The sequence below is a fragment of the Rutidosis leptorrhynchoides genome, chromosome 11, assembly GCF_046630445.1.
Source record: "Rutidosis leptorrhynchoides isolate AG116_Rl617_1_P2 chromosome 11, CSIRO_AGI_Rlap_v1, whole genome shotgun sequence".
NCBI classification, from domain to species: Eukaryota; Viridiplantae; Streptophyta; class Magnoliopsida; order Asterales; family Asteraceae; genus Rutidosis; species Rutidosis leptorrhynchoides.
Window position 1 is genome coordinate 70241559 of NC_092343.1, and position 23374 is coordinate 70264932.

At 32.8% G+C, this 23374-nt stretch overlaps 1 protein-coding gene across 1 annotated transcript; it reads left to right on the forward strand.

Moving 5' to 3' along the window:
• The first annotated feature begins 9862 nt into the window (after window positions 1-9862).
• LOC139877507 (probable inactive patatin-like protein 9) lies at window positions 9863-11339 on the forward strand. Its single transcript, XM_071864940.1, has 2 exons — window positions 9863-10908; window positions 11008-11339. Exons 1-2 carry the CDS (start codon window positions 9967-9969, stop codon window positions 11221-11223), a joined length of 1158 nt encoding a protein of 385 aa, XP_071721041.1. The 5' UTR covers window positions 9863-9966; the 3' UTR covers window positions 11224-11339.
• The last annotated feature ends 12035 nt before the right edge of the window (window positions 11340-23374 follow it).

Here is a 23374-nt window from a genome sequence, read left to right on the forward strand (position 1 = left end):
AAGAGGTATCCACACCCTTATAAGGAGTGCTTTGTTTTCCTCTCCCACCGATGTGGGACGAGTCTGTTACAACTCTCCCCCGGGGACGAAATTTCTTTAACGGGTAGGTACTGTAATGACCCGAAATTTTCCGACCAAATTATACTTATGAGATTAATATTTACATAAATTAAACCATACCAACATGATAAGCAATCCAATTTTTTGAGACTTGTGTTTTTGAAAAAAGAGTTTTACACAACGTTTGACCGTCCAATATGACCGATGATATCACGAACTATATAACATACAATAATTATACGTTTGTGTATATATATGTATTTATATATATTTAACATGATCTAAGGATGGTTTAACATCACATTGTGTACTAATGACAATGAGTTATAAGTATATTTTGAAACTACTAACTTAAGTTTTCAAAACGATAACTATACGTAACATTATTTGATATATATACTTATAATCTATAATGCTTATACATGTATCGTATATATAATGTATTTAATCACTTTTTAAGGACTTAAATACATAAAACAATATAAGTATATTCACAAAAGATAGCTATATTTGAATTCTCGTTCCGTTTCCTCAAGATTTCTATACGTATATCTAGGGTATGTGTACCCGTATCATACCCAGCTTCTATATGTATTTACTATTGGTATATACACATCAAATCAACATCCTAATCAACATTATTATTGCCCTAGATATGAGGTAACTAGAATTTGTCAAGTAGTATGAATTATTAGTAAGAAAATAAAATTAGGAATCCTTTTCTTTCTTTATAAACTAAAAACGTTTTTATAAATGAACACCATTTCTTCACTCCATTTTCTCATACCTACACCCTCATTTCTCTCTCAAAATACTCCTAACTTCATACTTGATCATATCCAAGCATTTTTTCCATCATTTAGCTTCAATTACAAGCCTTAAACACCATAAGAAAACTCTTTCAAGAACATATCAAAATAACCACCAATTTGAAGAAGTTTACTTCCAACCTTTTGATCTAACTCCACCACTCTTTGATTCCAAGATTATTTCTTATCTTTTGCAGTAACTTTGTCCAAGTAACTTGAGGTAGTAACCTTTTTCATAATATTATTCAATTCATATTCATATAGCTATCTTATTTTGTGGTATAAAATTTTAACAACAATAACATAGTTTGAATGATTTCAAACTTGTTCGCAAACTAAATAGATCCTTCTAACTTGACTTTTAAAACACTTCAAGACCTGTAATATATCATAATAATATGCTAATCTAACAAGATATAACTTGGTTTTTCAAATAAAATCTTAAAAACTGAATCTACGTCGTCGGAGTTTAACCGGGGGCTGTTTTGGGTTGGATAATTAAAAACCATCTTGAACTTTGAATTGGAAGTTCATGTTCTGGAAAAATGATATTTCTTATGAATATGTTAACACATAAAAATTTCATGGTTTAACTCAAAGTGTAAGTATTTTTAGAAAAATGATCATTAAATGTTGTTTTTATGATGGAAAATGATCACTTTCATAAGTTTCACCAAAGTTTGACCTATAACCTATGATTTCGAATACAGACTAAGGTATTTTCAGTTCATATTCTTAAAATTTGACTCGATCCAAGGAAGTGGCAAGTTGAACCAACAAAAACGGAGTTGTAATGAAGAAACTACGATTAAAACAAGATTGGGTATTCGAAGCTAGTTTAGCTACGAAAATATTTGGAGAAAAAGTAAATTAATCATATCTTTTCTAATTAATATGATATTTTATATATAATTACTTATGATTTGATTTTATATATTTTAGGACCACCCGTAAACCACACGAGAAGATTAATCATAAGACCTCATGATTGTACGCAACACGTCATTTGACAACACGGTACTTTATGTACGCAACACGTCATTTGACAACATGGTACCATGGGTCGAGATTAATTCTGATTAATATGAATACGATGGGGTCTTTATTTATTTTATTTAAGCAACTAATTGTGGACCACTAACATCGGACTGCTAACTACGGACTAAGAAAATATTAAAAGTATTAAAAGTATATATATATGTAACGATTACTTAAAAAGAAAATATGTTGATATATTATATATATGGTTAGGTTCGTGATATCTATCGGAGACCAAGTCGAATTAAATACCTTCAAGGCAAAAGTGAGTTTCATTTGCTCCCTTTTTAATTGCTTTTGCAATATATATTTTTGGGCTGAGAATACATGCGCTGCTTTTATAAATGTTTACAAAATAGACCCAAGTACTTAAAAATATATTCTACGTTGAGTTGTACCACTGGCATATTTCCCTGTAGCTTGGTAACTACTATTTACATGGGTATTGTAAACGCGAATCCTGTTGATAGATCTATCGGGCCTGACAACCCTAACCGGACTGGACGACCAGTATTCAACGGTTGCACAGTACTTCGTTTTGGTGACTACACTTGGTACGGTGTAGTGAGATTTCATAATAAAGGGAATATGCGACGTTGATTAAATGTTAAGTATGGTTACCAAGTGCTCAACCACTTAGAATGCTTTACATACACTTGCGAGTGTATTATGTTTATGATTATGAAATCTTGTGGTCTATTAACATATTGAAATGATTGTTATGATAAACCTATGAACTCACCAACCTTTTGGTTGACACTTTAAAGCATGTTTATTCTCGGGTACGAATTAAGTCTTCCGCTGTGCATTTGCTCAATATAAGGACATTACTTGGAGCCGATCATCGCAATGGGACCAAATGTTGATGACTTCGTCCAGGTGGATTAGGACGGGTCCTTTCACCAAAACACCTTATGAGATATGGCATGGTAAAACTGTGTCTCTCTCATATCTAAGAATCTGGGGTTGTGAGGCTTACGTTCGTCGTGAAGCTCAAGATAAACTTGAACCCAGATCTGAAAAGTGTTTATTTGTTTGTTACCCGACTGATTCTTTTGGATATTTGTTTTACAACCCTACTGAGAACAAAGTCTTTGTGTCTCGAAGGGGAGTCTTCCTTGAAAAGGATCTCATATCGAAAGGAACCAGTGGGAGCAAAATTGACCTTGAAGAAATTCAAGAATCAACCGACATGGAAACCGATATTGGAACCGATTCTCCTCAAGAGGTCGACGAGCCTGCAATTGAAAGAGAAACTGACCTACAGCCACCACCCATATGTAGATCTGATAGAGTGCGTCGAACACCAAAGAAATATAGTTTACACATATTTGAGGGTGATGACGAAAATATATAGATTCTGATGAACCTATTACCTATCAGGAAGCGATGACAGGCCCCGAGTCTGCCAAATGGAAGGATGCTATGGACAACGAGATCCAATCCATGCATAATAATCAAGTCTGGATCTTGATTGATCAGATACCAGGTATTAAAACTATTGGGTGTAAGTGGGTCTTCAAGAAGAAGACCGATATGGATGGAAATTTACACACATTCAAAGCCAGACTGGTGGCTAAGGGTTACACGCAACAATATGGTGTAGACTATGATGAAACTTTTTCACCAGTAGCTATGTTGAAATCCATTAGAATACTTCTTGCCATAGCTGCATTTTATGACTATGAGATATGGCAAATGGATGTAAAAACAGCTTTCCTTAATGGTAAACTAACAGAGGATGTGTTTATGACACAACCTGAGGGTTATGTACATCCTAAGTATCCTAATAGTGTGTGCAAGCTTCAAAGGTCCATTTATGGACTTAAACAAGCTTCTCGTATCTGGAATCTTTGCTTTAATGAGAAGATCAAAGAATTTGGTTTTATTAGAGGCGAAGATGAGCCATGTGTCTATGTTAGGTCTAGTGGGAGTGTTGTAGTCTTCCTTGTACTATATGTCGATGACATATTACTCATAGGAAACGATATCCCGACACTGAAAGATGTCAAAGCTTGGCTAGGGAAATGTTTCTCCATGAAAGACATAGGAGATGCATCATATATTTTGGGAATAAAGATCTATCGAGATAGGTCAAGGAGATTAATTGGGCTAAACCAAAGTGCATATATAGATAAGATACTGAAGAAATTCGGTATGCATAACTCTAAGAAAGGGTGCGTTCCTATGAACCCTGGAATGATATTGAGCAAGTCTCAATGTCCTAATTCTGACTTGGAGCCAGCTACCATGAGTCGTACTCCATATGCTTCAGCTATTGGATCGATCATGTATGCGATGATATGCACTAGGCCTGACGTGTCGTATGCACTAAGCATGACTAGTCGTTATCAGGCCAATCCTGGTGAAGCTCATTGGATAGCAGTCAAGAACATTCTAAAGTATCTTAGGAGGACCAAAGAGATGTTCTTGGTCTATGGTGGGAATGACGAGCTGAGCGTCAAAGGATACTCAGACGCTAGTTTCCAATCAGATAGAGATGATTGCTCTTCACAATCAGGATTTGTATTTATGTTGAACGGTGGAGCCGTCACATGGAGAAGTGGCAAGCAAAGTACTATTGCTGATTCTACGACAGAAGCCGAGTATATAGCGGTAAATGAAGCTGCTAAAGAGGCCATGTGGATAAAGAAATTCATCGGGGATCTAGGAGTGGTTCCTACAATCCATGATCCTGTTGAGATTTTCTGCGACAATGTGAGTGCGGTTGTCTTGGCTCAAGAACCGAGGTCACAAAAGCGCACACGGCATATACTCAGAAAGTACCATTACATCCGTCAACTTGTAGCAGAAAATGACATATTATTAAGTAGAGTAGACACGACTAAGAACTTGGCTGATCCTTTCACCAAGCCTTTGCCACAGACTAAGCATGATGCTCATAGCATGTCTATTGGCATTCGTGTCATTGATGATAAAGTTTGATTGTATTTATTATGTTAAGTTTGAAACTTTAAACATTGGGCAATAATATATGTTGCAATTGATCTGATGATTAATATATTGAGATTATATTATACGCACGATGCGATCATTTCATTGTATATTGCCATGTTTCATTTTGCATGTTTTAACTTCCAATGAATACTATTTCATAAACTTCCACAGTCGGTCATTCTCTAAAGAAGAGAGAATTGAATTAAGGATGCTATGAAGTGTAGTAATATAGGCTTATATGAAACTACATTCATGAGGAACTTGATAGTTGATTCAAGGTTCTGGAATGACCACACTTAGATGCTACTTCATGGTTTTAAGTCACAAGTAAGCTCTAAGATGGCAATATCATTTATCCTAGAGTGGATATGTATGAGGAATCCTGACACAAACTATATTCTACTTTGACCTGTATTTAACGCTGTGCGTAAATGCCAGTCATAAGGATGCAGATCAGGTACAATATGGGATGTGGTGGATGTCTATACAGTTGAAGCAATTTGTTCCTTCTTCTCATAGCAAGTTGAAGCGATATCTCTGGGCCCCTCGTTGATTTGTGCTGCATTAAATGCATGGCCATGCTACGACTGAATTGATGCAATAGTAGTCTATTTGATCACCACAAATCTCTATCGGGAAATATAATCTTGAACGATGATGATTGACACTTAACCATGTCACACGTTCATAAAGATATCTAGAACAAAAGGATGATTGATATAAATAAAAATATAGGAGTGTAACGTAGCAGACTAGTTGTTACACATGGTGTGTCTTTAAGACTAGCCAATATTATTAATGTCAGTGCAAGTGGGAGTCTGTTGGAAATATGTTCTCGGGTTGGCTATGGTTCGACCGTGGTTTGACCGTGGTACATATATTCCGAAGATATGCCCATGACATTAAATAATAAAAGTCCATTTATCCTATTCGGTCACACACAAAGGCCAATCGTAAATTGTTTGATATACCTTCTAATCGGAAATTAATTTATTAATCATTAGTTAATGGTTTAATAAATTAAGTAAGTTTTTTTTATGTGTGTACATATACTTACAAATCTAAATATGTAGAGATTTGATTAGATTTTGCAAATCATATTTTATATAATATATAAGATTTGATTTGATATAAATAAGATTTGATTTGATTTATAAATCTTATTTTATATAAAGATTTGTACTATAATCATATTTTATATAATATATAAGATTTGATTTGATATAAATAAGATTTGATTTGAGTTGTAAATCTTATTTTATATAAAGATTTGATTTTGCAAATCTTTCAAAATCTTTCAAAATCTTTATATTTGTATTATATGTATTATTGTATCAATTTTAATTCTGTATAATACCAAATCTTGGTATTGAAAAGATATAGAAACTTGAGATACAAAAACACACAAACAAAATGATATTTCTCTTTCTCTTTTTCAAGTAACCAAAATACTTGAGATCTATAATTGGGTTCGGTTTTGGTGGAAATAAGGAAAAAGAAAAGATCCGTTAAGTAGAAGGTATAGATTGAAACAAGGTTGGAACTTTGGGTGTCTACCGTTTAGAGGAACTCTTCTTTGGGTTTTTCAGATTCGATCTTCAAAAGGCTACAAAGGTTGTATTCTAATCTTCTCTTGTTTAATTTCGTTAATTTTGTTTTGTTTGCTAAAGTTTTGTACAATGATCCGTGGAAGAGTATGATTTTGTAAAGTTTTAAAAATGCTTCCGCTCGCTTTGAATTTGTATCATACTCCAACAAATTTATCCCTTGCAATTGTAGAGAGTAAAATCTGAGAGTTTGAGAGTAGAAAGTGTGTTAGAAATGTTGAATTTCTGGAACCTTTCTCCAGAAAATGGAGAACTTTTTTATATTGAGTCAAAAGGTACAACCGAAGAGTTGCAACTCTTGAAAATGGGTCATATTGATATGACACATCTCTTGGTAATAAACCCTTTGAAAAGGTGTTAAAAATTGCTTTAAAACATGTTAAAACCGTCCCTTAACTTCCAGGAAACTTGTATAACTTTTGGTGAACTGAAGCAACTTTTCAGTCAAAAGTAACCACCTTTTCAGTGCAGCCCGAATGTGGCACGGCGTGCCACTTCACTTCTGCCTTTTCAGTCAGCATGTGGCACGACGTGCCACCCCTGTTTTTGGCCAGGTTCGCACGGTTCAAGTCTTTCAGACATTACCAAGCTCATTTCCGATTTCCTCAATTTATCTCACCCTTTACGAACGTGTACTCCACATTTCACCGAGTTCGATTAGAGTATCAATAGATCACAAACACTTTCTACCTAGTAAATCCAATAACACCAAATAATTCGTTGGATCACACTAAAATCACCAACAATTTTTTTTTTATAAAAATCTTGCTTTTCAAAAAATTAATGTAATGTAAATAAATATTACAAGCATCTAAAATTACTCCGTAATTAAAGTGCCTAACGTTCAAGATTCATTTTAAGATGTTCATAGAGTAAGATCAAATATCTTCATGCATATCTCTACCACGTAATTACTTTCTTTTCCTTCTATATACTTATCACACCTATCGGTCCAAAAACTTTGCAGATTTTCAACAAAACATAATACTCTTGAATCTTGACAACATTATAACTTCTGTAGTAATATAATCATGTTGTGAAATATAATACAAATATTCTTGATTTTTCCTTCTCGGAAACTTTTTATATGAAAGATAGACTATATGTTTTGACATATTCTTATTTAGGTGTGACACTACTATATTTATTGTAAAATAAAACAAATAAAAAAAATACTCGTGGGACTCTTACAAAAATAAATAAATATTAAAATGGTATTATGACTATTAAAAAAACAACGTTTTCTAAAGAACGTTAGGCCGAATTCTCATATCGTAGCATTAGAACGCTAAACATTTCAGATGAGAAACGCTTGGAAGCATACTCCACGTGATATAAACAACGACCTTTAAGAAAAAAATGTTTTACCTTCAAATAAATACACTTATGTATCGATAGCTAGGTTTAGACATTTGGACAATAAAAATAACTTCTAATTAATCGAAGTTGTACCTTACTCGTCTTACATTAATATTCATATCGTCTAATCTAAGAAATATCTTATAATATAATTTATTTAATTATAATAGGCCTAAAGTACACCTCGTCCAAAAATATACTCCGTATACAACAAACATTTAGATACGGAGTATTAAACAATATTTATATCTACATGTATTAACTATAATCGTATTTGTATTATTTTACTTATTTATTATTATTACAAGTATACAATAAATATTATACTAGTGTATATGTATAATTAATAATTATAATAATAACAAATATTAGTTCTGTTCTTATATATAGAGGAGAATAAATATAATTGATATTGTTATTTTATACATAACAAGGATAATTAAATTTGTTACAAATTAATGATTGAAATTAAATCAATTATTTTTTTTTTTTTTTTTTTGAAAGGCAAGGTTAGTTGTTAGTTGTTAGACTCGAACCTGGGTCACTCTCGAATTCATGAAACATGGATACCAATGAAGCAAGGCCTCATTGGCAAATTAAATTAAATCAATTATTGAAATTTTAAATCAATGGTTGATTTGAAAAATAAGTCAATTATAACATCATCATCCAAATTGACAATTGAAAATCATAGTTAGAGTACTCACAACCATGACTTGCTTCACCACTTTATCACACGGACCCATATCAATTTATCTAATAGTAAACTTATTATTATATAACTACTACTACTACTTTATTATTATTATTATTATTATTATTATTATTATTATTATTATTATTATTATTATTATTATTATTATTATTATGTTATAAAAAATACATTAAAAATAAAAGGTGTTATGGAAAATGTATTAAATCAATTATTATTATATCATATTAGATAATGAGTTGAAATTTCCATACAAGTTTTTAATAAATCCACACAGATTGACTAAGCTGCCCTTAATGACATGTTACACAAGGTTTTGCAACAATTTTTTTTCTTTTTTTGAACAGCAATATTATTCAAAACTCAAACCCTCCTAACAAGCAGCTAGGGAGGCCAAAAAAAAACTTACAGTTACAAGTTACAGTGGCTTTAATTGCCAAATGCCAATCATTCCACCTAACATAAGTTTACTTCTATTACAAAACCAGTTAAAAGCATAAACACGAATCGAGTCGAACAATAGCTCCCCTTTTAAGAATGTGGAAGCAAAGACTATGCTATTCCGGTGTCTCCATATGTGCCAAATTGACGTCGCAACAATCACATATAATGTATTTTTTGTGTCGGATAAATGATGCCAAGAATCAAACCATGCTATCCATTTGCAACAATTTATTGATGGGGCATTATTAGAAAGTATCAACAAAAGTGTGTGGATCTACCAAACAATCACTTACTAATCACATTTTCACATCCGCATCATTTCACCACTTCCTTACAATCACTTACTAATCACATTTTCACTACAGTAACTCCATAATCATTAGATGTGTGATTACTCTAACTAGGTGTGAGAAGCAAGTCATGGTTAGAGCGCCATTCGTGGCGTATAACCATAGCTTCTGCTTGACGTGTTCCACTGTTATAGGTGGAAGTGCTCTTAGAAACTCATCTAATAATCATTATTAAATATTTTAACAACGATGGTATAAATTATTTTAAATACAAAAATATATTATAAGATTATTCATTATAAGGAATTTACTAATGACGATTTTAAGGGTTGTTGTTAATATGCATAAATAATTTGTACATTGCGGCTAATATGGCAGTTTTTGATTTGTAAACGTTTTTTTATATGCATATTAACCATAGTCTTTGGCTGTTAACATTTTCCTAATTATAATTATAATTATAAATTATATTTAATATTTTACGTAGTAACTAATTACTCCATTAAATATCGTATGTTACCAACACGGAGTATATAACTAGCTGCTCCATTATCTCCGTTTTCTACTCCTAGTTTAACTATCTGTTCTCAAACACAAAACTGTGAGTGAGTGTTTACCAGATCTTTAAATTCATTTTCATTTCATTATCATTTTAATTTAATTTTAAATTTAAAAGCTAAATAAAAAGAATGGAAGTTAGCAAGGTTACCTTGGAGATATTTTCAAAGCTTGAACAACAATGGCTATCACAACGTGAAAACCATAAGAAGACACGTGTCCTCACCATCGACGGTGGCGGAACAACCGCCATACCTTCCGCCGCCGCCTTAATACATCTCGAACATCAGATCCAACTCAAATCCGGTAATCCGAATTCACGTATCGTCGATTTCTTCGACATTATCGCCGGTACAGGAATCGGAGCTCTCCTTGCCGCATTAATCAACGCAAACGATGGTTCCGGTAACGGTCGTCCGTTATTCACTGCTAAACAAGCCGTTAATTTCGTAACGGAGAAACAAACGGAACTTTATAAATTAAAAACCGTCGGAGTTGTTCACAGGCGCCGGAAGTATTCCGGTAAAAGCATGGAGAAAGTGCTTCAACAAGCATTCACTAGACACGTTGACGGTAAGGTTTTGACGTTAACTGACACGTGTAAGCCGTTAATTGTACCGTGTTTTGATCTCAATAGCGGAGCTCCATTTGTTTTCTCACGAACAGATGCTTCTGAATCAGCTAGTTTTAATTTCGATCTCTGGAAAGTAATCCGTGCGACGTCGTCTGATCCGTCGATGTTGAAACCGTTTAATTTAACGTCGATAGACGGTAAAACATCGTGTATCGCCGTTGACGGTGGTTTAGTGATGAATAATCCTTCCGCTGCTGTTGTTACTCATGTTCTATACAATAAACGTGATTTTCCGTTACTTAACGGAGTTGAAGATCTGTTAGTATTATCATTAGGTAACGGACAGTTAAACAATTCTCCGTTACGGAAGGTTAACGGAAACGGTTACTGTAAAAATCAGCACGTTGTAAACGTTGTTCGTGACGGTGTATCGGAAACTGTTGATCAAATGTTAAGTAATGCATTTTGCTTGAATCATATGAATTACGTTAGAATTCAGGTAATACTTTGAGTTTTAATTTTGACCATATTTCTAATTTTGACTTTTTAAATTTTGACTTTTATTGACTAATTGATAAAACTATTTTATGTTAATCAGGCGAATGGTTATTTAAAAGGAGTGGGACCGACAATGGAGGAAGTATTGAAAGAGAGAGGTATTGAAACGCTGTCGTTTGGAGGGAAACGGTTACTAAAGCAGAGTAATGGAGAGATAATTGAAAGCTTTGTACAGAAACTAATAGTATCAGGAACTAGTTTGCCTCCAAGTCCGTGTAAAAATATTGCCGTTAGTCAACTTGTTAACGGTCGTTAAGTAGTAGCTATTATTTTATATTTCTGTATTTGTAGGGTTTTAATTTTTTGGTATTGTAGGTTTTTTTTTATACCAAAAATGGTGTACTTGCACTTAAAGCCCACGTGGGGGTGAATTCGTGGTCAAATAATTTTAATGAAGAATGTATTTCTAGTTTAATTTTCATCCTAGTACAAAAAATTTTGTTTGTTTGCGAAAAAACAAAACTCTTTAATTTTATTATATTATATTATATAAATGAATTATATGGAAGAGAGTAATGGACACTTAGTAAAAGTTACTCGGGGTCGATAAAAGTGGTTTGGCATGAGTATGTTTTGTTCGTTTGTTTAGGTTGTTAGTTTTCTTTGTTTAATGGTTTGATCTTGTTGTGCTTTGTTTTTTTGTGTTGGTTTATTTGTTATAAGAATGTTTCGTTGATCGGGTAGGCTCATTCGTTGGTAGATACGATAGTTGTGTAGTTTAGTTTTCTAGTCGTGAGTTTTTCTCATCTTTCACTGTTGTATTTTTGTTGTGTTATGTATCCTTTGATGAAAGATCTTTATTATGATGTTCGTTATTTGTTATTTTAGAAATGGGAAAAAAGTAATATACACTTGTGTTATACTATATAATATGAATATGATATAAGATAATGAGATCACTATCAGATTGATTGAAGAAGAAACGTTTGATGAAATCATACAAATAGGATCAGACGTTTTAGAGATAGATGAAGAGTTGGGAAACAATTACTTGAGAAATACGAGACAAACATGTGCACGATCCACTAAGAGATGATTTCGTCAAGCATATCTGACACCTTCCTCCAAAACTTTCAAATAATTAATAGATATTAGTTTATTTAAGTTTAGTTATAAGGCATTTAATTTGAGAAATTTTTATCGTCAAGAATTCTAATTTGTGTAATTTAATTATTTATTTTATTTATTCGTACCCAAAAGAGATTAAATTAAAAAATGTGAGATTCATTCAAATTTTCGAGGGCGCCGATGGCATTTTCACCACCCTCAGCCGCCCTAGAGTGCCACATTCCATTTCACCGCTAATCATTTCTTCGCAAAGCATTTTCGAGCACGGAATAGAAGTTTAATGTAATTGTATGCACAGAATAGCATTGCTCGAAACCACTAATGCTACAAGGCGGACTATGGTGAAGACATACGATGCGATCGAGACGCGTACAACTTTGGATAGTTTAACGTTTCTCATCCAATCACGTGCACCCGACTTGACTCCCGAACAAAACGATTTGGTATTGAAAGCCCGATCAAAAATTCAAAAAAAATACCAAAATGCATTTGACGAATCTGACGAAAGAATAGTTTTAGTTATATAGTTAATGTACTTGTATTTTTACTTATGTCTTTTTAAAAAAAAAAAATGTAACCGAATCTTTGTTATTTAATAAATGTGTCGTCATAAAAAAATTATGTATAATTATTATTAATTATTTGTTAGTTAATAATAAAAATAATAATAATAATAATAATAATAAAAATAATAATAATAATAATAATAATAATAATAATAATAATAATAATAATAATAATAATAATAAAATGTGAGGAATGATGTCATGGTTGGTAGTGGTTTGTTATGAGAGTGTCATAGAAATAAGTGAAAGGTAATGGAAAGAGAAATTTGATGTGACATTGATGTGACAGTGAGGAAGAATGTTTTGGTTGTGAGCGGTATAACAAAACTCTTAAATTTGACATTGTCAGTCTATCACGCTACAAACAGATTTTTCCCTCACTTTCAAAAAGTATAGAATTTGTCTCCGGATCATAGTCACTGTAGCGGGTGGTCTTGTGGAATTTATATTAGCAATAATCTATGCCCATGATTAGCGAACTTATAAACATAACAAATTAAAATAGATTTTTGGAATGACAGCCTTTAAGACTTTCATTAAGAAGTAAAGTTATTTGCATACGTTGTTGAGTGAGCGTAGTTATTTTTAAAAGGGCAAAATCCATAAAAATGTAACCTATTTTACCATTTTTTCTATTTTCGGTAATCTATTTCATTTCACTACAAAAAAGGAGTCCTTTTTCAAAAGTTAAGCAAATAAAGGGGTGTTGTTAACTTTCTTCGTTAAATGCCATTGTGGCACTCCACGTCACTCACTTTATTCACGTCACTCTATCCACATCACTCGCTTGTTGTATTTAAACCCAATAAACACCCATATCATCTGAACGTTCCCCAATTGAACCGATGGTCAGCAAATTTTAATCGTTTCGTCATATTCCTCCCAAATTGAAACTTCGTATACCTTAATTTCGTTGCAAACCGAAACCCTAATTCTCCATGGCACCAGAATTGAAGCATTTAAGCACAATAGTTGTTCATTACGATGGTAAGTTTTGCGAAGATCCGTTGAGATATTAGAAAGGATTTTTAGTGACTTGGGGAGAAGCCGATTTGACCTCGTTTAAATGTAAGTCTTTCTGCGATTATGTGAAAACGAAATTGCTTTGCTCTTTATTATTGTAAACCTGGTAAGAGTCTAAGTAATGGTTTAAGGTATATAATTAATGAAGCTGATTATAAAAAGTTTGTTCAGTATGCTACTCAAGATGGTAAGCCTATTCGTGTTTATGTGGATGCACAAACGTTAGATTTTTCTAGTTTCAGTTGTGAAAAGTGATGATGAAATGAAGATGAGGAATTTGATGAAATGAAGGATATTAAGAAGGTTGACTTACCTGTTAATGTGAAGGAAATTAAGCCGGATGATAAACCTGTAATTGCTAATGAAAGTAATGAGATTAAGGAAGATGCTAGAACAGATGTTGAAAGTAATGATGATAGAACTGATTTAGAATCTGAGAATGATAGTGACAATGAGGAGGAGAATGAAGATGGAAAGGAAAATGACAGTGGTCCAGAAAGTGATTGTCCAATTATAGATCATATGTCAGCTGATGAGGAAGAATTGTTGGAGTGTAGAAAGAATAAGAAGTTGAGTCCAAAGAAACCACCTATGGCAGCTTTGAATACACTAATTAAGAATAAGGAAAGTGAAAAAGAATATGAAAGTAAACCTAATGAAAAAGTAGATGGACATTGTGAAGCCCTGTACAAAATCAACGTGTACGGATCATCAACAACAGGATCATTACATGGTCACATCGCTATATGCTATTTAAAACAAGTTTTGCATTCGTGAAAAGGTAACGTCTTTACCAACGTCAAATGTTTTACAGAAGATAAAGTGCTTCTACGAATAGAAAGCATTAACATAAGCACGTGACACAAAGTGAAAGGACCCATTCATATACATTATAAATGTTTCACAATAGTTGATTACATTGCGAGGTATTTGACCTCTATATGATATATTTTACAAACATTGCATTCATTTTTAAAAGACAAACTTTCTTTACATTGAAAATTGACAGGCATGCACACTATTTCATAATATCCACTATCCAACTATAAATTGACTTAATAATAATCTTTGATGAACTCAATGACTCGAATGCAACGTTCTTCGAAATATGCCATGTGTAACACCCGTTTTCAGTTACGAGTTATTTCGAACGACATTCAAAATACGAGGCATGTAAGTGTATATTTGGATCCCAAATAAAGTTGGAGTTGATGTTCTAAAACCTTACCATTAGATAGTAAATCTCATTACGTTTCCAACGATATTTGATTCGTCGAAAACGGAGTTACGGTTTGAAAGTTACGACCAAAACAAGTTCAGTTTCAGACTCAGTTCATTGGGACTCCGTCCAGACTTTGGGACGCCGTCCAACAATGAAGGTTAGGACGCCGTCCAAGCTTTTTGGACGCCGTCCAGAAGGCCTGACGGGCCAGCAACTCTATTTTACTCAAATTAAAAGGGGTATTTGGGTCTTTTCACTTGGGGTCCGTTTGGGATCATCAAAAATGATCTAGAACTCCATTTGGAGCTCATTCTCACCCACACAAAACACTCTCATCTTATTTTAGAGAGAGAGGGTTAATTTAGAGTGAGAAAGCTTGGTTTGGTGAAGAAGATGAGCGTTTCGGGTCAAAGCTCGAGAGTTAAAGTTGTTCCTTTCATTCACGACTACATTTTGGTAGTATTGGTAAGTCTCAACTCCGAATTTCATTGTTATGATTCTTGTGTACATTTAGGGTTTGAGCTTGTTATTTGTAAAACCCTTTTAGATGATGAAGAGGGTTTATGGAAACCCACTATTTTTATATTTTGCGGGTTTTGAGTTGGTTAATGATTTAAGCATGTTTAAGGTTTGTAAGTGGGGTATAATCACTAGTATTAGTGATTTTAGGAGTGTTGGAACTTGTAAGACCCATTTGGGGGTAAAATGGGTGAATTTGGGTTATGTTGAGATAAGGAAAATCCTAATAGCTATGATCTAGGGTTTGGCCATGTGAATTGAAGTTGTAAGTGTTAAATTGTGTTGATTAGTCATTAATACACTTGTAAATGATGGAAGAATTGTAAATGGGTCATGTTTGGCTAAAATGGTATGTATAAGTGTTGAAAGGGGTCAAATGAGTTAAGGTTGACCTAATTGGGTGAAATGGGTATGAAACACCCTAAGTTTGTGCTAATTGGTGTTAGTAGACTTACATCACTAGTTTTAGTAATTAAAGATGAGTCTTGGCCATTTTATGGGCGGTTTTGGGTGTGAGTGAGTATTGTGGTTAATTCCACAAGTTGTGTATTGAATGTGTACTTATGTATTAGGTACTGATGTTTTAGCAGAGTAATATATAAAATAGCTTATATTTTTGCAGAAAATACTATTAAATACGATACAATTTTACACAAGATATTTATTTATTTAGAGAATGGATATACTTAAACCTTGCTACAACACTTATAGGCAGTGTACCTAATCGTACAGTAGTGTAGTTTTTAGTAAGTCCGGTTCGTTCCACAGGGAATCTCTTTTTAAACAAAGCTTAACGCTATATTAGTTTACTTTTATAAAAATACAAATATATATATAAATAATATTATTATTATAAAGGGGGGTTTTTACCGTTTAATGACCGGTTTGTCGATTTTAAAACTTTAGTCGCAGTTAAAACCAAATGTAAAATAATAAATATAAATACAAGACTTAAATTAAAGCGTAAAGTAAATAATGATAATGAAATTGCGAATAATAAAAGTGCGATAAAATAAACTTGCGATAATTAAAAAGTACGATAATTAAAAGTGCAATAAAATACAATAACAATAAAAATGCGATAATTAGAAGTGCAATTAAATATAAAATAAAGAAAATTAAATATGAAATAAAAGAATTATGCTTATTTAAACTTCCGTAATCATGATGTTTGACGTGTTGATTTTAGTTTTATGCCCATGGGTTAATTGTCCTTTGTCCTGGATTATTTAATATGTCCATACGGATTTGTCCATAATAGTCCATCAGTCATTCAGTCATAAATATAAAGAGCGAAAGCCTTCGTCAAATTATTCTTATTCCTGAAGTCAAATATTCCAACTAATTGGGGATTCGAATTGTAACAAGGTTTTAGTACTTTGTTTAATGAATACACCAGGTTATCGACTGCGTGTAAACCAAGGTTTTACTACTTTGTTAACAATTACACCAATTACCCTTGAATGTAATTCACCCCTGTTTCAACAAGTCTATTAACTATTAATCCAGTTCCGTATCCGGTAAAATGAATAATTATTGGTATTTATAGATATCCCGCCCACCGTACCCAGTCAAGCGTATGTGGTTATATATAAATACGTCGAATTATAAGTTTGTATATTAAATTAACAAGGTATTGTTTAGTTAATATAAAACCCATTAATAGCCCATAGTCTAATTTCCACAAGTGTCGTTCTTTTGTCCAAACCCCAATTATGGTACAAAGCCCAATTACCCAATTTTAGTAATTAGCCCAACATCATGATTACTTCGGATTAAATAAGCATAATAATAACTTAGCTACGAGACATTAATGTAAAAAGGTTGAGCATAACTTACAATGATTAAAAATAGCTTAGCGTTACACGGACAGAATTTCGACTTACACCCTTACAACATTCGCTAACATACCCTTATTATTAGAATTATAATTAAAATTAAAATATAAATTAAAAATATATATATATATTTTACGTATATTGAGAGAGAGAGATATATTTGGTGAATTTTTACGATCAGAATGCGCGAGCTTTATAGGGATTTTCGAATTTTGGGGCTCCGCGACTCGCGGCCTTTTTGGCCTTCAAACTCCGCGAGTCGCGGAGATTGAAGTTACAGCTCACAACTTTGGAGTCTTTCTCTGCCGACGGTTTTTATTTATAAATATAATATATATATAATTAATATAATTAATTATATATTATATTATATTTATATACATAGTTAACTTGTAATTTTTAGTCCGTTGCGTCGAGCGTTGAGAGTTGACTCTGGTCCCGGTTCCGGATTTTCGAACGTCCTTGCGTACAATTTTATATTTTGTACTTTGCGTTTTGAATCTTGTACTCTTGTAATTTCGAGACGTTTCTTATCAATAATTGGAACCTCTATGATTGTCTTTTGTACTTTTGAGCTTTTTGGTCGTTTGCGTCTTCAATTCGTCGAATCTGTCTTTTGTCTTCACCTTTTATTATTTAAACGAATATCACTTGTAAATAGAACAATTGCAACTAAAAGCTTGTCTTTCTTGAGGAATAATGCTATGAAATATATGTTCATTTTTAGCATTATCAAATATTCCCACACTTGAGCGTTGCTTGTCCTCAAGCAATATCGTCTTGAAATACTAGAATCACTTCTTTATTCTTCACACTTTGTACATCAGTGATTTCTATACGGCGGTATAAACAATGGTAGTAACGATATGGTTTACAGTCCCACATGACTATAAAAATTTAGATCCATTAAGGAAATTGGATCTTTATGAAAACATTTGATCTTTTGAAAATTAAATCTAGTTTTTACCCTAGATAAGTTTTCCGGGATAACCCTTTACCGGTGTTTGCAAAATATTTTTGTGGGTTTGGTGGGTTTCAGTTTTGAAAATTTTAGCTCAAAACTTATGGTTTTGTGTCACCCACTTGCTAACCTTGTATTTGGAAAGCAACACGTCCAGTTCACTTGTCCCGTATATTACCTTTCGGTAAACTACCGTCCGGTTGTAAAGGAAAGCGTTGAACAAGCAACTGTTAAGGCAATGTCCCCTGACATGCTTTTAATTATGGTCTATAACGTGTCGGACACAATTACTATCCTTGGTAGGAGCAATAGTAAAGCTCACCCTTATAATTTTTCGGTATGGCACAAGGTCCTGTCTTTGACCACTATGCAACCACCGTTCTTACGGTTGACACCCGTTTTAGTTCAGGTGACCTAATGAATTCCAGGTGAATTCCTAGGATTTTACGTTCAATGGTAATGAACGCATTGAAAATAGGGTTTTCAGAAAACAAATCGGTTTGTAATTTTGATCAAAATATTTTCTCGTTCAAGCTCAAGTTTAGATATCATTGAATTCCATGAGTTTGAATTCTCAATCTTTAAGGTCAATCTCTAGGATTGAGTAATATCAGTCTTAAAAGCTGATTTTTAATCTTTAAGGAGATTATCCTTTCTGGGGATCTGATTCATTAGTCTTATCCAGCTAATTTGCATGGTGCCCCCCCATTGTACGAGATAAATCCTTCTCATGGTTAGGATAAATCTGACCACTTGGCGACCCTGTTTAATGCTGAGGTCCGTGAATTTCCTGCTGATTTTAGTGATGACTTTTCTTAGATTTTTCGTCAACCTACAGCTGGTCTGGACGACAACTTCATGACCTAAATCAAGAAGCGCGTGTCTTTTTCGGAAGACTTTACTTCCTTTTAATGATGGAATTGATTCATCGTGTAGATCCATCTTTCTTTTCTTTCATCGGGTAAAACAGTTTAGTTTAGTCCAAAGCAAAAGTATTTTCAGTTATTTGTTACAGATATATGTGACATATGTTTAAGATAACTTGGTAAATTTTCCTACACTTGGCTTTTATTTTCCTTTTTATCGTCCTCTATTCCATTTTAAATGAATTTTAACATTTTGGTTTGTTTCTCAATTTATGTCCTTTCCGAGGTAACAATAATTTCGGTGTTAAAACCTAGTTTTATCGTTCATAAATATATATAAACATGAATTTGAGTTCATTTAATTGAAAATTTTTAAAAATTCTACTAGAATTGGGTAGTCAGTATGTAAGAGTAGGGCTGTTCTTTATTATCAGAGAGCACTAGATTCTAATACAACTACTGCTTTACTAGTATTTTTAATGGTAACCAAGTGTATAAAGTAAAAAATTTTAAAATCCGAAAGAATTTAACCCCTTCCCACACTTAAGATCTTGCAATGCCCTCATTTGCAAGAAATCAGTAACAATTTAAATTATTGAGGGTGATTTGTGTGAAAATGATTAAATTTTTACCAAAGTTTCCAAATATATTGGCGTTTGTTTGCTGAATGATAAATGGTGCACATCATTTGTTCATTCCGTCTTGTTGTTATTTCACATATATTTTGCTTCTTGTCGTCAAAATTAGTTGCTTTTGCTGAACTTAATGCCAGTCTTTGAAAATGCGTTGTTTTACCCTGTTGTGTACATAAGATAAACTGCAAACATATATGCATATTTTTGAAGTTTGGTTTATTACCCCACATTCAAAAATTATTAAAATCTAAGAATAAAAGTTAGATAATTATAAAAATGATTACAATATTAACAAAAGTATTAAACGTATCAATAATTACAAATTACAAAAAAAAAAAAAAATAATTATACTAGGGATGATACTGGTACCAATAGGGGTTCCAGGCATAACCATAGGTGCTATAGAATGCTTCGGCAGGGTTATACGTAGGATATGGTGGCTGCATCTCTATAGACCAGGGAGGGAAGATGGGTTTCGGTGTAGGAATATAGTTTCTACCTATATGTTGACAATGAGCTATGATTTGGTTCTGATGAACTTGCCAATCTTCAAATGCTCTCTGTCTAGCATTTTCATATTCCTGAGAAGCTATAAACCTTTGCATTTCTTGCATCTCATTCCCCCCTCCTACATTACCTTGCTGTTGGTTTCTCTCAACCTGTGGATGTCTACCATGGTATGGTACTGCAGCGTTATTTCGCCTCTTCAAAACTTTTGCACCATGGTATACATTTAAACCTATAGTATCGCGGGGTTCCGGTTCTTCTACTAATAATCTCCCCCGACTTATATCCACACCGAGATATTCACCAATCAAAGTAATAAAAATACCACCTCCTATTATGCTATGCGGTCGCATCCCCCGAACCATAGCTGATAAATAATAACCCACACAATACGGTATACTTACAGCGCTTTGTGGGTCTCGAATACACATATGGTAAAACAAATCCTGTTCATTTACTTTTTCCTTGTTCTTACCCCTTTGTGTAATCGAATTAGCTAAAAACCTATGAATCACTCTTAATTCGGCTCTATCTATATCCAAATAAGAGTAATTTTCCCCTTTGAAACGGTGATGGCTTGTCATTTGACTCCACACACCGTGTGTATCAAAATTTTCATCTATCTTTCTACCGTTTAGTATCAACCCTCTACAATCGGCAGATGCTAACTCCTCAGGCGTATATATACGTAAAGCCTGAGCCATGTCTAGTAAAGACATGTGGCGCATCGAACCGCCTAACAAAAATCTAATAAAAGAACGATCGGTTAAACTAGCTACCCGATTATTCAACTCTATACTACATAACAATTCTTCACACCATACTTTATATACAGGTCTACGCATGGTGAATAAACATACCCAGTCATTAAAAGTAGAATTACCATACCTCTGTACAAGTAATTCCCTAATTGGCCCGGCCAATTCTACAGCTTCTAATGGTCCCCATTCTATGACCCTAGGTACCTCAACAACTTTAGAATGAAGAGTATGCAAACCCCTTTGGTATTTTGGATAATCTATCCAAAGTCTGTCAAATCTCAGGTTCGGGTGAAAATCTTCCAAGTGCATATCAGAAAATGTCATGACTGGATGAGGTATATCTTGCTTGTAGTAGTTATCCACCTCCTGTTGTTCCGCATTCTCAGCAGGAGCATTACGGGCTTGGGATGAAGATTCACCCCTTTCAGTCTGCAAAACACATCAAACACAATTTTTGTGCATCCAAATATGCATTAGTGTCAGCAAAATCATCAATCAAAATAATCACAATGACATGATCAATTTATATCAAACTTAAGCTCATTTTCACATTTTCATCAAATCTACACTTTTTCAAATAAGCATATACGAAAATGTTCGCCAAGTTCATAAGCATTCAACTCAAATAACATGTCAAAATAATCATTACTAGCAATTAGACAAGTCTCAAATGGCATTATCTTTCAAAAATCAAGTTCATGAAATTTTAGACTTGAAAAAGTCCACTTTAATTCTCAAAATCATGTTTAGGCTCAAAGTTTGGATCATTTAACTACCTAGACATGTTACACTACTTAATATAGCAACAATTCATGACAAAAATCGGCCATAACCTATTTATATCAAAAAGCCCCAAATTTGCTCAAGAACACAAACCCTAGATTATTCAAAATTTGAAGTTTAAGGCTTCTAATCATGTTAAACAACATCAATCTAGGTTATACAAGCATAATACATAAACAATTTAAGCCTAATTACACTAAAAAGCATCAAAATCAAATTGGGGAAAAAATTGCTCAAGAACACCAAATTTCGGATTAAATGGTGTTTAGGTGTAGAAATTTACCGTTTTTCTTGAGTAATTCCTAGATAGCATCCTTCTCAACATGATTTTAGCAAAAGATTTGATGATTAACGGTTAAAAATTGTGAATTTGGGGTGTATTTTTCGGGTTTTTGTGGAGTATGTTCGCAGTATTTTCTGTTGTGGGGAGTGAAACTGAGCTGTTTCAGCTCTTTATTTTTTTTTCTGTAATCCGGTCCTCCCGCGACTCGCGGGGATTAAACCTCCAAACTCCGCGAGTCGCGGAGTTTGGTATTTTTTTTTTTATAAACTTTAACTTATTAAAACAATTAAGTAATTAATTTTAAAATTTTGTTTCCCTTGTTATTTAGGACGAGGTCGTTTCGGATCGATGTCCTAGTCTGTCCCTCGACAAAATTTTAAAATTTGTCTTTTTGTAGCGATTGTTTTAAAAGCTAAGATTTTTGAGTTTTTTTAATGTTTTTGGCATACTTTAATTCAATAAGATTAAAAATAATGATAATAAAAGTTCTCGTCCCTCCCTTGGGTAAAGTAATTTCGGTTCAAAGACCTAGTCTTCAACTTACGACGAATTTTAAAAATCATATTTTTAACTTAATGAGATAAAGTAAATTTTTGTTTTTAAATTCACACAACTTAAATATAAAATTCAAAATTAATATTAAAAATTCACATCAAACTTAAAATTTAAAATGCATAAAATTGAAAATTCATATTTTAAAAATTAAAAATTCACACCAAACTTAATTTAAAAATTCATATTATAAATTCATACCAAACTTATATTAATTTTTCAAATATTTACAATTTTAAATATATTGTTTTTACAAAGTTTACAATATTAATTTAAGATTTAAATATTAATTTTAAAAACATGGTAAAAATAAAATTAAAATTTTTTTTTGGCTTTTTATCCCACTTTTATCAATCAAATATTATCAAAAATATGCGCCCCTCTTTTCGGTAAAGTAATTTCGGTTCCAAGACCTAATTTAACTCATGACGAATTTTTGAAATATTTTGTGTTGATTGATTAAAGATATTTATACCTTAAGAATAAACGTTAAATTTCGCAGTGATGTAATAAATTTTTGTATGATATCAATAATTTCGGTCGCCAAACCTAATTTTATTCAATACCAATTTAATACTTTTTAGCGAACAAATTAGCGTTTATTATCAAAAGGTTAAAAATAAAAAAAAATAAAATAAAAACTGTACAGACTTACCTGTGAAATAGATTTCTTAGTTATACGATCTATCCCATTCATAAGATAGTTGGGTTAATTGGTTTTCCATGGCTACATAGGCGTAACCTCGAGCATTCAGTGTCTTTTCTTCTAAACATATGAACGGTCCGTCTCTGCATAAAGTAACAAATTCGGTATTTGAATAGG